Here is a 15,545-nt window from a genome sequence, read left to right as displayed (position 1 = left end):
CCCCTGCACTCCGATCCACCCCCCCCGTGCTCCGTTCCACCCCCCCGTGCTCCATTCCAGCCCCCCCGTGCTCCGTTCCACGCCCCCCGCGCTCCGTTCCACCCCTCCCGCGCTCCGATTCCCCCCCCCGTGCTCCGATCCCCCCCCCGTGGTCCCCCCCCACCCTATCATACTTACCGATCCAGCCGTGGTCCCGTCCGTCTTCTCCCGGGCGCCGCCATCTTCCAAAATGGCGGGCGCATGCGCAGTGCGCCCGCCGAATCTGCCGGCCGGCAGATTCGTTCCAAAGTGCATTTTGATCACTGAGATATAATCTATCTCAGTGATCAAAATAAAAAAATAATAAATGACCCCCCCCCCCCCTTTGTCACCCCCATAGGTAGGGACAATAAAAAAATAAAGAAATTTTTTTTTCCACTAATGTTAGAATAGGGGTAGGGTTAGGGGTAGGGTTAGGGTTAGGGGTAGGGTTAGGGGTAGGGTTAGGGGTAGGGTTAGGGGTAGGGTTAGGGGTAGGGTTAGGGGTAGGGTTAGGGGTAGGGTTAGGGTTAGGGGTAGGGTTAGGGGTAGGGTTAGGGTTAGGGCTAGGGTTAGGAATGTGCACACGTATTCTGGTCCTCTGCGGATTTTTCCGCTGCGGATTTGATAAATCCGCAGTGCTAAACCGCTGCGGATTTATGGCGGATTTACCGCGTTTTTTTCTGCGCATTTCACTGCGGTTTTACAATTGCGATTTTCTATTGGAGCAGTTGTAAAACCGCTGCGGAATCCGCACAAAGAAGTGACATGCTGCGGAATGTAAACCGCTGCGTTTCCGTGCAGTTTTTCCGCAGCATGTGTACAGCGATTTTTGTTTCCCGTAGGTTTACATTGAACTGTACACTCATGGGAAACTGCTGCGGATCCGCAGCGTTTTCCGCAGCGTGTGCACATACCTTTAGAATTAGGCTATGTGCACACGGTGCGGATTTGGCTGCGGATTCGCAGCAGTGTTCCATCAGGTTTACAGTACCATGTAAACATATGAAAAACCAAATCCGCTGTGCCCGTGATGCGGAAAATACCGCGCGGAAACGCTGCGTTGTATTTTCCGCAGCATGTGAATTCTTTGTGCGGATTCCGCAGCGTTTTACACCTGTTCCTCAATAGGAATCCGCAGGTGAAATCCGCACAAAAAACACTGGAAATCCGCGGAAAATCCGCAGGTAAAACACAGTGCCTTTTACCCGCAGATTTTTCAAAAATGGTGCGGAAATATCTCACACGAATCCGCAACGTGGGCACATAGCCTTAGGGTTAGGGTTGGAATTAGTGTTGTGGTTAGGGTTAGGGGTGTGTTGGGGTTAGGGTTGTGGTTAGGGGTGTGTTGGGGTTAGGGTTGTGATTAGGATTATGGCTACAGTTGGGATTAGGGTTAGGGGTGTGTTGGGGTTAGTGTTGGAGTTAGAATTGAGGGGTTACCACTGTTTAGGCACATCAGGGGTCTCCAAACGCAACATGGCGCCACCATTGATTCCAGCCAATCTCGTATTCAAAAAGTCAAATGGTGCTCCCTCACTTCCGAGCCCTGACGTGTGCCCAAACAGTGGTTTACCCCCACATATGGGGTACCAGCATACTCAGGACAAACTGCGCAACAATTACTGGGGTCCAATTTCTCCTGTTACCCTTGTGAATCTAAAAAAATGCTTGCTAAAACATAATTTTTGAGGAAAGAAAAATGATTTTTTATTTTCACGGCTCTGTGTTGTAAACGTCTGTGAAGCACTTGGGGGTTCAAAGTGCTCACCACATATCTAGATAAGTTCCTTGGGGGGTCTAGTTTCTAAAATGGGGTCACTTGTGGGGGGTTTCTACTGTTTAGGCACACCAGGGGCTCTGCAAACGCAACATGACACCCGCAGACCATTCCATCAAAGTCTGCATTTCAAAAGTCACTACTTCCCTTCTGAGCCCCGACGTGTGCCCAAACAGTGGTTTACCCCCACATATGGGGTATCAGCGTACTCAGGAGAAACTGGACAACAACTTTTGGGGTCCAATTTCTCCTGTAACCCTTGGGAAAATAAAAAATTCTGGGCTAAATAATTATTTTTGAGGAAAGAAAACGTATTTATTATTTTCACGGCTCTGCATTATAAACTTCTATGAAGCACTTGGGGGTTCAAAGTGCTCACCACACATCTAGATAAGTTCCTTTCAGGGTCTAGTTTCCAAAATGGGGTCACTTGTGGGGGGTTTCTACTGTTTAGGCACATCAGGGGCTCTGCAAACGCAACGTGACGCCCGCAGAGCATTCCATCAAAGTCTGCATTTCAAAACGTCACTACTTCAATTCCAAGCCCCGGCATGTGCCCAAACAGTAGTTTACCCCCACATATGGGGTATCACCGTACTCAGGAGAAACTGGACAACAAATATTGGGGTCAAATTTCTCCTGTTACCCTTGGGAAAATTAAAAAACTCTGGGCTAAATAATTATTTTTGAGGAAAGAAAACGTATTTATTATTTTCACGGCTCTGCATTATAAACTTCTATGAAGCACTTGGGGGTTCAAAGTGCTCACCACACATCTAGATAAGTTCCTTTGGGGGTCTAGTTTCCAAAATGGGGTCACTTGTGGGGGGTTTCTACTGTTAAGCCACATCAGGGGCTCTGCAAACGCAACGTGACGCCCACAGAGCATTCCATCAAAGTCTGCATTTCAAAACGTCACTACTTCACTTCCGAGCCCCGGCATGTGCCCAAACAGTGATTTACCCCCACATATGGGGTATCAGCGTACTCAGGAGAAACTGGACAACAACTTTTGGGGTCAAATTTCTCCTGTTACCCTTGGGAAAATAAAAAATTGCAGGCTAAAAGATCATTTTTGAGAAAATAATTTTTTTTTTTATTTTCATGGCTCTGCGTTATAAACTTCTGTGAAGCACTTGGGGGTTCAAAGTCCTCACCACACATCTAGATTAGTTCCTTTGGGGGTCTAGTTTCTAAAATAGTGTCATTTCTGGGGGATCTCCAATGTTTAGGCACACAGGGGCTCTCCAAACGTGACATGGTGTCCGCTAATGATTGGAGCTAATTTTCCATTTAAAAAGCCAAATGGCGTGCCATCCCTTCCGAGCCCTGCCGTGCGCCCAAACAGTGGTTTACCCCCACATATGGGGTATCAGCGTACTCAGGACAAACTGGACAACAATATTTGGGGTCCAATTTCTCCTATTATCCTTGGCAAAATAGGAAATTCCAGGCTAAAAAATCATTTTTGAGGAAAGAAAAATTATTTTTTATTTTCATGGCTCTGCGTTATAAACTTCTGTGAAGCACCTGGGGGTTTAAAGTGCTCAATATGCATCTAGATAAGTTCCTTGGGGGGTCTAGTTTCCAAAATGGGGTCACTTGTGCGGGAGCTCCAATGTTTAGGCACACAGGGGCTCTCCAAACGCGACATGGTGTCCGCTAACAATTGGAGCTAATTTTCCATTCAAAAAGTCAAATGGCGCGCCTTCTCTTCCGAGCCCTGCCGAGTGCCCAAACAGTGGTTTACCCCCACATATGAGGTATCGGCGTACTCGGGAGAAATTGCCCAACAAATTTTATGATCCATTTTATCCTACTGCCCATGTGAAAATGAAAAAATTGAGGCGAAAAGAATTTTTTTGTGAAAAAAAAGTACTTTTTCATTTTTACAGATCAATTTGTGAAGCACCTGAGGGTTTAAAGTGCTCACTAGGCATCTAAATTAGTTCCTTGGGGGGTCTAGTTTCCAAAATGGGGTCACTTGTGGGGGAGCGCCAATGTTTAGGCACACAGGAGCTATCCAAACGCGACATGGTGTCCGCTAACGATGGAAATAATTTTTCATTCAAAAAGTCAAATGGCGCTCCTTCCCTTCCGAGCCTTACCATGTGCCCAAACAGTGGTTTACCTCCACATGTGAGGTATTGGTGTACTCAGGAGCAATTGCCCAACACATTTTAGGATCCATTTTATCCTGTTGCCCATGTGAAAATGAAAAAATTGAGGCTAAAAGAATTTTTTTGTGAAAAAAAAGTACTTTTTCATTTTTACGGATCAATTTGTGAAGCACCTGGGGGTTCAAAGTGCTCACTATGCATCTAGATAAGTTCCTTGGGGCGTCTAGTTTCCAAAATGGGGTCACTTGTGGGGGAGCTCCAATTTTTAGGCACACGGGGGCTCTCCAAACGTGACATGGTGTCCGCTAAAGAGTGGAGCCAATTTTTGATTCAAAAAGTCAAATGACGCTCCTTCCCTTCCAAGCCCTGCCGTGCGCCAAAACAGTGGTTTACCCCCACATATGAGGTATCAGCGTACTCAGGACAAATTGGACAACAACTTTCGTGGTTCAGTTTCTCCTTTTACCATTGGGAAAATAAAAAAATTGTTGCTGAAAGATAATTTTTGTGACTAAAAAGTTAAATGTTCATTTTTTCCTTCCATGTTGCTTCTGCTGCTGTGAAGCACCTGAAGGGTTAATAAACTTCTTGAATGTGGTTTTGAGTACCTTGAGGGGTGCAGTTTTTAGAATGGTGTCACTTTTGGGTATTTTCAGCCATATAGACCCCTCAAACTGACTTCAAATGTGAGGTGGTCCCTAAAAAAAATGGTTTTGTAAATTTCGTTGTAAAAATGACAAATCGCTGGTCGAATTTTAACCCTTATAACTTCCTAACAAAAAAAAATTTTGTTTCCAAAATTGTGCTGATGTAAAGTAAACATGTGGGAAATGTTATTTATTAACTATTTTGTGTCACATATCTCTCTGGTTTAACAGAATAAAAATTCAAAATGTGAAAATTGCGAAATTTTCAAAATTTTCGCCAAATTTCCGTGTTTATCACAAATAAATGCAGAATTTATTGACCTAAATTTACCACTAACATGAAGCCCAATATGTCACGAAAAAACAATCTCAGAACCGCTAGGATTCGTTGAAGCGTTCCTGAGTTATTACCTCATAAAGGGACACTGGTCAGAATTGCAAAAAACGGCAAGGTCTTTAAGGTCAAAATAGGCTGGGTCATGAAGGGGTTAATGTTTGCCGGAGCTGTATATGATACATATATCATTAGTATGTATCAGTGCTATATATAAGTAGTGACATAGATGATGGTTGTGTGCAGCACAGTGTGTCGGAGAGGTGTGGGGGTCGCGCACTCACTATATGTATCTATGTGTGTGGGGGGTTATAATTTACTGCCTCATTACTGTAAGTCCAGCCCAGTGCAGCCCAGAAGTCACGTGACGACCGCCTGCGGCACCTACTGTCGGTCAGTGACGTAAGCTTTTCACTTCAGCGTCTATCAGAAGCCACGCCCATCCAGCTGGCAGCACATGACCCCGTGATGACGTCATCGGAGGGCGCCGCCGCTATTTAATGACAAACATCACAGGAAAACGGAAAGGTAAAAAAAAAAGAAGACATGGGCGCAGAGTAGGTCATAGGGCGCAGTGAGCGGCGGTTATTATTGCACGCTCGGGAGCGCGGCCTCAGTGTTACTATGCAGGCACATGTGACTAGTGCAGGGTGGGGTGGCGGGAGACCTCACTTGTGTTGCACTCTGGGGGGCTTCATGCCGATGTGTAGGAAAGATGTAGCAATGTATTAGTGTTGGAAATGTGTGGTAAAACTGCATCTTGCAATGTGTATGAGCGACTTGCATTGGCAGAGCCAAGTGTTGCTACTTTGTATCCTACCTCAGGCAATGAAGAGAGGGTGTAGGGCACTGGGGTGAGGGCATAGACCAGTGCAGCCTGGCAACGTCATTGGGCCGGCTTACTGCGTACACATAACCCCTAATATTCATATTTGTCAATATGACACCTAGAAAAAGCCCTCAGTGCACAACAATCCTCCAAAGACACAGAAGGCCGGGGATATCAGACCGATTGATCCAAGGTCTGAACGACTCCAAGCGGACTAGTCAATACCCCCGTACACTGCCGCTAGTGTCTCCTGTTACGTGAGTCATGATAAATAATACGTCGATCACAATGCCAGGAAGGACAGGTGGGCTAATTATGTTATGGAGCAATATAAAATCTAGGTCATGTGGCCTCTGAAGCCCTGAGATGTCCGATATCTCTTCCCCGCCTGGCAGCAGAGGTTGGCACCTTGGATAAGGTGTGGGCGCCCTCACTTTCCCTATATGCCCCTAGTTCAACAAAGAACTTAAACTAGGCTAATCTGCCTCATTTTATTTTTGTGCAGTTGAACCGTTATGTGCAACATTTTAAAGAATCATGTGACGTTTTACTGTAAAAGTGTGCAAAAAGGTAAAAGACATAATAAAAACAGCATATTCGATGCAAAATTCATCACCCCACATGTGCCAGTTTGATTAATTTGTGGCACAAAGACAAAAAAGGGCCACTAGTAACCTTTCTTCTTTTGTAAGGCTATGTTCATGTGCAGGTAGATGGCATTTTACCAAATATCATCCAGACACTACAGCAAACATTCATGTTAAATTTGAGCAGAAAGATCAGCTATAAATAGTGTGGAATTGACATTTTACATTGGCTTTGTCATAGTTGGAATGGTAATGGATTGTGAAAAGAGTGTTTTTATTTTTTTATATTTCCTTGGGCCAATTAATATGGTGTTGTCCAGTAGTGGACAAACCGGTTAGGTTTTCTTGAGGCACCCAGGAAAAGGTGGTCATCAGTTGTATCCTGATGCCAGATCTACTAGAGGTGACAGGCTGCAAAGGCAGATGCTCAGGCTGTTTCCTAGTGTGGCACATAATGGCTGCTTCCAAAATGAACCCGATTCCACCTCTGTTATCAGGCATGCTTTCTGACATGCAGCTACATGATCAGCAGAGCTTTTTTGTGCACACCAAGAATCATTAAGGATGTCTTACTCCCCTGATATTGGACTGTAGGAGGTAGGGACTTATTAGCAAGTATTTTTCTTCATAAAATGTGCCCCAAAGGGCACCTCTACAAGTTGGATTAAAGTTGATGAACATGAATTGGGTTGTCCTGTTTCAACACTCATGTACTCTATAGGCTTGCAGGCATGTAAAATAAAAAACCTGTGGTTTACTCATCCTCCCGGGTAGAGCCAGGCCTTTCTGCCGCTGGTCTTGCCTTTGTTAATCAAGGACAGTGATAATGTCTAGGTAGATTGTACCGCTGCTGCCAATCGCTGGGCTCAGCAATTTTGGCAGTGTAGATGGCACACACTCCTGAGTCCAGTGATTAGCTGCAGTTGTTACGGGCACTGTAGATGTGACTCCACTGCTGAAGTTGATCAACAAAGACTGTAGCAACATTTTTCACAGACCTTTATCATTTGAGAAGTCTGTTGCTAAATCTTTTATTCAAAGAAAAAGTTTGACCATGAACAATGTTTCATTGAAAGACTATTAACCAGGAAGATGGTTCGTTTGTTGACCAGTGTCTCTGAAAAATATCACCAGCACAGTCAGTGGCACCGGTGGCATTTACGATTGTTCGTGTTAAACTTTTTCTTTTTTTTATGGGTTCCTTTAGAGGCATGTGAAAAATGGACCACTTTACATCTAATCATCACAATGGTCTGTACCAATACAATTAAGTTATTCTCATTATTATTGTTAATGATGAATTCTGTAAAAGTAATGAAATAAAATAAACTGGTTCTCCTTCACCTCTATATAAACATGCTTTATTTCTTCACATGATGACAAAAAAAAAAAACACCAACACCTTTCAAGCAAGCTCAAAATCACTGACTTGTTTCAGACTACATGTTCAGTGTTAAAAAACCTACAAGGTAGTTAGACATGAGCACTACAACATATCCACCCCAATTACGTGACATCACATATAACTATTGGTAGAGAAGCACCACATGAACAAACGTTAATAATCAATTCAATAATAATAAAAAGGTATTCTGAACAATAATCAGGAAAACACTGATAATACATCAGATTGGGCCTCAAATTTAAATGTGGGTGCCTAGTATTCAAAGCGAAGATCCAAAACGCCTTGTGACTCTGCAGTAATCTTCCTTTTCCTCTTCTATAAAAGTAAATTAACCATTTCAGTGCTTGTTACCCTCAATTTAGTGTTCCAGAAAATTTATAGCGGACCATACAATGCTACATGCAACATTTTGTCATGCCAGCCACGCTATAGAAGCAGTGCCAATAAGGCGAGCTTACTAGAAGGGTTATGGAGGGTTCAGATAACATCTACCGTGTTTCCCTGAAAGTAGGACCCCCCCGAAAGTAAGACAGGGTGGGGGTTTCGGGGGGGGTCCTCCAATGTAAGGCCTCCCCCGAATGTAAGGCAGGGTTGGGGGGGCCGCTGTGAAATGTAAGGCCCTTACCTTTGGGCCGCCGCTGTCCCCCATTGGGTCCCCAGGCTCCAGAGGTGTCCTCAGGTGCAGCTGGGCGGGTCCAGCGCTCATGGGGTTAACTCGCCGTGTTAACCCCGCAATCTGCCCAGCTCAACAGCTCATTGGCCGCCCCTGCTCCCCACGTCACCGCCGGCCCCCGGCTCGAGCGCTGATTGGCCAATCAGCTCGAGTGCTGATTGGCCCAGCAGCTCGGGCTGTAATTGGCCGCCCCAGCCCCACGTCACCGCTGTTTCCCTGCTGATTGGCACAGCGTTCCCTGCAGCACAGGCCTTCCGCACCCACAGCCGCACCGCAGAGGAAAACGTCCAGCATTTAAAAACCAAGTAGGGAAACATGTACTGTATAGGGTATGGGGCTGTGTGCAGTGGGATACGGCACTGTTATGGGGTATGGGGCTGTGTGCAGTGGGATACGGCACTGTTATCGGGTATGGGGCTGTGTGCAGTGGGATACGGCACTGTTATGGGGTATGGGGCTGTGTGCAGTGGGATACGGCACTGTTATGGTATGGTATGGTATGTTAATAAATGTTAATTTATTGGTTAAAAAGAAATTGTCATTTTTTTTTTTCGGCTAATGTAAGACCTCCCCCGAAAGTAAGACAGGGTGGGACTTTTTGGGTTAAAATTAATGTAAGACAGGGTCTTACTTTCGGGGAAACACGGTAGCCCTATCTTGAAACTAACTCTGTGTGTGGTTTGTCAATGAAGGAAGCATATTCTCTAGTGTTGATCCCTCAGTGTCCATAGGGCGTCAGTGCGCTAGTCTATGACCACTCTGTTTATCTCTTCCCCACATCATACCTTGTTTCTTTAGGTGGTATAAAAGATGTAGTTATTTCTCTGTAGGTACATCCTTTCTGTCCTCCTTTCTTGAATGTCTGCATGGTCAGTTGGGAAATTTTTCTTGCTACACAGTGAAGTGAAAATCAATGAAGAGGTCATTGCATTTCAGCTGGGAGTTATCTATACTCAGTCTTTTGTAAGCCTCCAATATCCTTCCACCAAGACATCTGTCTTATTGTTATCAATAGGCACAATCAGTTGAGGTTGGTTTTACACGTCCAACAAATTAGGGTGTAGGGACTGAGATATACAGATAGGCTGCTGGTTGACTATCCTGGACTCTATAACCTCATACATTCCTTTGAGGCTGTTGAGTTCACGTCAGAACATCTGTAACCAGTTTGTACCTCGTGGTTTGTACTCGGACCATGATATTTGTAATACACATATGTGAAACACTGACTGTGTTTGGATCGGAATATCCAGTCTGACCACTTTCTCCTCACCTGAGTTAACTGCCTTATTGGCATATATGAGGTCGTGCCAAACATGGTCCTTTTTTCACAGACGAGAGAAACTGGCTTTATTCTTATCAATGAATTAAGGAAATTGGTAACTCTGCAGCAGATAAAATTGCTGTAAAAATTAACATGCAGTGTTTGAAAAAGAAAAATGCACCACAGGTTGATTTATGCAAGATAAAAACAAACTTGTGATTACAATTTTACAAATCTCATTCATTTTGTGGTGGTAAAACCTTTTTGGGGCAGCCTGGTCTCTCTTCTCCCTCCTTTCCACATTCTCTCCTTATGGTGTGCACTGAAAGTGCACTCTCTTGTCGGCTTGTCACTTCTCATTAGAGCTGGTGTGGGAGTGCACTGTCACTGTGCATTGAAAACAATTGACAACTGACACATGCTCAGAAGAGCAGAGACTATCTCATCCATTGAAATAGATGTCACTGACAATTTGTTTCTGTGTAGTGACAGCAGCCTGTGCCCTCTGATGATGTCCTCTTTGAGTATCCCATAATGAACTGGAGATTCTCAAATAGAACGTAATAAAAAAGGAAGCAGGCAAAAACAATTGAGCAGTTAGATTATGGCAGGGACGTTTTAATTAAAACATATTAGATTAATAGTCATATAGGATTAAAATCAATGTCTACATCTCCGTAGATGATATCAGTGGACTCTGACTTGGTTGATTAGTAGTTTGCTGGGAGCGGCAATTTTCTGTGCACGCATTGTTCAGACTGCTATGTCATTACTTATGAACAGGTTCTATAGTGTGTGGTCTGCAACCTGTGGCTGTTGTCTGGTGAAACTGCTATCAAACATTGCTAAATGTAATTTCTCTGCATTACAGGGATTGTGACTCTGCTTCTCCAGAATGCTGAATAGCAAATTCATTTTGGTTTTGCAGACATGCATAGTATGTATCGGAAGACATACCGGTATTTGTTGTCACAGAAACAGATCTCAAATGGTTGAATAGGATATTTAAGAGAATAATTCCTGAACATGCTGTGTGGGTGGTAAGCCGTGCAGCATTTTTCAAGAATTGCATAATTAAACTCACAGCATCAGGGATGTAGCCTTCACTGCCGAGCTGTCCGATGTATAGCTGCAGACCAGAGCCTGGAGGACACTCCTGTTGGCTGCGAGGATCTTAGTGGTGAGTCACTATATGACATTCTTGTTACTGACTGCACCGTGACAGCACTGCTACTGTAGATGAGCTAGGAGAACATGCACATTTCTGTCTGAAATATGGAATTATGGCGCCTGCTATTGTTAAATTAGGAGCCATATTTCTACCTAGAAAGGCTGAAAACATGCTTCTGTTGGCAGACTGACGATTATCAGTTTCCAGAAAGGCGACTTTGAAAATGGCCATATACATTTGATGAATAGTCGCTGAATCTGACGATATTTATAGAACTGCTTGGCCATCTGATAAGTATGGTATTCTCACATCTATCCCTCATTGACAAATGTCAAAGTAAAAAACCTTGGTTGGGCATTTTGTAATAATTAACATGTTTTGCATGTTTTTTTAATCTTTTTTTTAATACTTCAGTAATCAATTTTTTTTAGCTCTCCATAGTAGACTCAAAGCTGTGATTTCTTGATTGTTCAGACAACACCCTGCACATATGCACATTTAATGAAACATCTCCTGTTAGGAAGACCCCAACTGCCATGGCAACACCACATTGCCAGCCTGCAAATGATTCACAAGGGGTGTAGCTTTCGGGAGGCCTTGTTGCCGATGCACGATGTAAGAGATCTGCTCCATACCCAATTACTTAGGCCGGTTTCACACGTCCTGATATTTCCGATACTGGAGATATCTGTGTCCGTGTGGCAACCGTGTGCTGCATCAGGACCACACGGACGGCCCCCAGGAAGCAGCATTGCAGGAAGCGCTGCTCCCCTGCTTGTGGTACTGAAGCCGGCTGTCATCCGTTCTCCATTGCTCAGCGTGCAGCAGGGGAGAATGAATGAAAGAAAAAACTGACATGGGGGTCACCCTATATTTTACAACCAACCCGGCAAAACTCACAGGTGTGGGCTGCTATTCTCCGTCTGGTAAGGGGCCATAGATATGGGCCCCCCAGCCTAAAAAAGCAGCCTGCAGCTGCCCAGAAAAGGCGCATCTATTAGATGTGCCAATTCTGGAGCTTTGCCCAGTTCTTCCCACTTGCCCTGTAAAGGTGGCCAGTGGGGTAATCAGGGGTTAATGTCACCTTCCTATTGTAAGGTGACATTAAGCCAGCTCAGTAATGGAGAGGTGTCAATAAGACACCTTTCCATTACTAATCCTATAGTTGTTAAAGGGTTAATCAAACACACCACACAGAAAAAAGTCTTTTAATCAAATATAACAATATAAATTTTTTTTCCATCTTTATTACTCTGCCATTCCAAGTGAAGCCCTCGATCTCCTGGAAAAAATGTAAAAAAAATAAACCAACAATATCCCATACCTGTCCGGCGTACAGTCAGTCCCACGCAGTAATCCATATCTAGGGGAATTCACAGTTTACAACCGGGAGCGCTGCTAATGCGACCGGTCCCGGCTGTAAACTACTGGTGAATGAATGAAACACTGGGAGCGGAGCTTCAGTGACTAGCGGTGAAGTCACTGAAGCTGCGCTCCCTGGCGGACTGACGTAAAATGAACTCTTCAGCGTGGGAACATGCCAGCTGATTTTCCCACTGTCACTCTATATACACACACACACACACACACACACACACAAAATTCTAAGCTGATCTCGCTCCCTCTGCAAACCATGTTCGCTACGTCCTTCACAGCTGGGGCGGAGCATGGCAGTGACATCATGCGTAGCCACGACGGAGATGATGATGTCATTCGCCAGCCTCGATTTGGGTGGTACTGGTATTGCAGTGGGGAGCCGGAGGACGCACATTCAGTTGAAAAGGAACGCTGACATCAGCGGCCACTGGACCGGGCCGCAATCATCTCAGGTGCCCTAAGGCCGCACAATAGAACCTCGGGGGCCGCATGCAGGCCAAGTGTTTGAGACACCTGGTTTAATGTAGTGTGCTTGCACAATATTTGAGGGACAGTACGTAGGGGGGGCTGTGTGGAGATGCGGAGAGTCGAAAAGGGACAGTGTGGAGAGGCACTGTGCACATATATAAACTGCATGAGAAACCAGTGGAGAAGAAACCGCATGAAGGAGAGGGGCAGTGTGGAGAAGTTTAGTGTGAAGGCCATCTATATATATAATTGTCTAAGGGGTACTTCCGTCTGTCGGCAACTTCCGTCCCGGAAATCCCGCGTCGCTGATTGGTCTCGCCAGCTGCCTGTCATGGCTGCCGCGACCAATCAGCGACGGGCACAGTCCGATTAGTGCCTCCTCCACTCCCCTGCAGTCAGTGCCCGGCGCCCGCTCCGTAATCCCCTCCAGCCACCGCTCACACAGGGTTAATGGCAGCGCTAACGGACCTCGTTATGCCGCGGTGTAACGCACTCCATTAACGCTGCTATTAACCCTGTGTGACCAAATTTTTACTATTGATGCTGCCTATGCAACATTAATAGTAAAAAGATCTAATGTTAAAAATAATTTAAAAAAATTAAAAATCATTATATACTCACCTTCCGCCGCTTTTTCCGCTCCTCGCGACGCTCCGGTGACCGCTCCATGCAAGCGGCAGGTTCCCGTGCTAAGGATGGTATGCGAGAAGGACCTGCCATGATGTCACGGCCATGTGACCGCGATGTCATCGCAGGTCCTGCACTCATACCAACCCTGGGACCAGAAGCTGCCGCTTGCATGGAGCGGTCACCGGATCGTCGCGAGGAGCGGGAAAGGCGGCGGAAGGTGAGTATATAATGATTTTGATGATGACTTCAACGGGCCTTCGGAAGGTGAGTATATTTTTAGTTTAAGTCTGTATACTACGTGGCTTTGTGCTGTATACTCCGTCGCTGTGTAATATACTACGTGGTTGGGCAATATACTACGTGGCTGGGCAATATACTACATGGTTGGGCAATATACTACGTGGTTGGGCAATGTACTACGTGGTTGGGCAATATACTACTTGACTGGGCAATATACTGCGTGGTTGGGCAATATACTACGTGACTGGGCAATATACTACGTGGCTGGGCAATATACTACGTGGGCTGGCCAATATACTACGTGGACATGCATATTCTAGAATACCCGATGCGTTAGAATCGGGCCACCATCTAGTAGTTCATAAAGGAAGACAGAGTGGTGGGTATAGTTCATAAAGGGTGCAGAGTAGCAGTAGGGGTCAAGTACCCGCCCCCCCCTTCTATGAGCCATGCATACAGGTGGGGGGGGAATATGAGCCATGCATATGGGATGGGAGGGAGATGAGCCATGCATACAGGAGGGGGGATATGAGCCATGCATACAGGATGGGGGGAGATGAGCCATGCATACAAGATGGGAAGGGGGCATTATACAGTATGGAGTATCATGTGTGGCCATTATACAGTATTGAGCATCATGTGTGGCCATTATACAGTATGGAGTATCATGTGTGGCCATTATACAGTATTGAGCATCATGTGTGGCCATTATACACTATGGAGCATCATGTGTAGCCATTATACAGTATTGAGCATCATGTGGGATCATTATACAGAATGGAGAACTGTGTGTGGCCATTATACAGTATGGAGCATCATGTGTGGCCGTTATACAGTATTGAGCTTCATGTGTGGCTGTTATACATTATTGAGCATCAAGTGTGGCCATTATACAGTATTGAGCATCATGTGTGGCCATTATACAGTATGGAGCATCATGTGTGGCCATTATACAGTATTGAGAATCATGTGTGGCCATTATACAGTATTGAGCATCATTTGTGGCCATTATACAGTATGGAGCATCATGTGTGGCCATTATACAGTATGGCGCATCATGTGTGGCCATTATACAGTATGGAGCATCATGTGTGGCCATTATACAGTATGGAGCATCATGTGTGGCCATTATACAGTATTGAGAATCATGTGTGGCCATTATACAGTATGGAGCATCATGTGTGGCCATTATACAGTATTGAGAATCATGTGTGGCCATTATACAGTATACAGTAAGCAGAGCACAGCGGCTGTGCTTTCACTTTCACTTTACGGCCGGCAGTCACAGTGCGGGAAGCAGACGGCAAGGGACCTGACGGACACCAGAATGTAAGTATGTGCTGTTTGTTTTTTTTTAGTTTTACGCTTGTAACCAGGGTAAACATCGGGTTACTAAGCGCGGCCCTGCGCTTAGTTACCCGATGTTTACCCTGGTTACCCAGGGACCTCGGCATCGTTGGTCGCTGGAGAGCTGTCTGTGTGACAGCTCCCCAGCGACCACACTACGATTTACCTACGATCACGGCCAGGTCATATCGCTGGTCGTGATCGTAGGTAAATCGCATAGTGTGACGGTACCCTTATCTCTGTGTGCTGTAAAATCTGTAGATTCTGCAATATTGTGAATGCATAATACCAAGGCGTAACTAGAGTCCTATGTTGGTCAGCTGTATGTGCCTCTTTAGCATTCTAGATTTTAGAAAACAGATGTGTTCTCTCCCCGTTAAAGCACCACTCCAGCACCAGCAGTTTTTTTTTCAGTCATAGAATGGTGTTACTAATGTAAAGTCTGTGCCTCCGGTCTTATACTCGCCTTCCGGTGTCTTCACCTTTTTTCGACACCGCTCCGGTTTCACGGCGCCATCTTGTGACTTCAGCTTCTGACTGGTGGGAAGTCAGAAGTTGCATCATAAGCTCTGAATGCAAGTCTATGATAGCCAGAACGGCGCTCTCATAGATCCGGCAGGTCACAAACTGCTAGAGACCTATGAGAGCAGTGGAG

General features: G+C 45.3%; 2 protein-coding genes across 7 annotated transcripts in view; one reads left to right on the top strand and one right to left on the bottom strand.

The window, feature by feature from the left end:
* LOC138665461 (ciliary neurotrophic factor-like) overlaps positions 1-10,787 on the bottom strand; it is a 117,349-nt gene extending 106,562 nt beyond the window's left edge. Inside the window, exon 1 of the mRNA XM_069752974.1 lies at positions 10,742-10,787. The gene's annotated coding sequence lies outside the window, so the exon portion shown is untranslated. The remainder of the gene's footprint in view (positions 1-10,741) is intronic.
* LOC138665459 (uncharacterized) overlaps positions 5,345-15,545 on the top strand; it is a 29,552-nt gene continuing 19,351 nt past the window's right edge. For 2 of the 6 annotated variants that reach the window (XR_011318465.1, XM_069752967.1), the window contains exon 1: positions 5,345-5,427. Coding sequence is in view for 1 of the 6 variants with exons in the window: in XM_069752967.1 (XP_069609068.1) it covers positions 5,400-5,427 (28 nt within the window). In the remaining 5 variants the exon portion in view is untranslated. Of the gene's footprint in view, positions 5,428-10,671; positions 10,838-15,545 lie in introns of those variants that run through there. The other 4 variants (XR_011318466.1, XM_069752968.1, XM_069752971.1 and 1 more) reach the window with 2 other exon arrangements.

Source organism: Ranitomeya imitator, chromosome 2 (assembly GCF_032444005.1).
Source record: "Ranitomeya imitator isolate aRanImi1 chromosome 2, aRanImi1.pri, whole genome shotgun sequence".
Taxonomy (NCBI): Eukaryota; Metazoa; Chordata; class Amphibia; order Anura; family Dendrobatidae; genus Ranitomeya; species Ranitomeya imitator.
The sequence above is the reverse complement of the archived record's forward strand: the minus strand, read 5'-3'. Positions and strand labels throughout refer to the sequence as shown.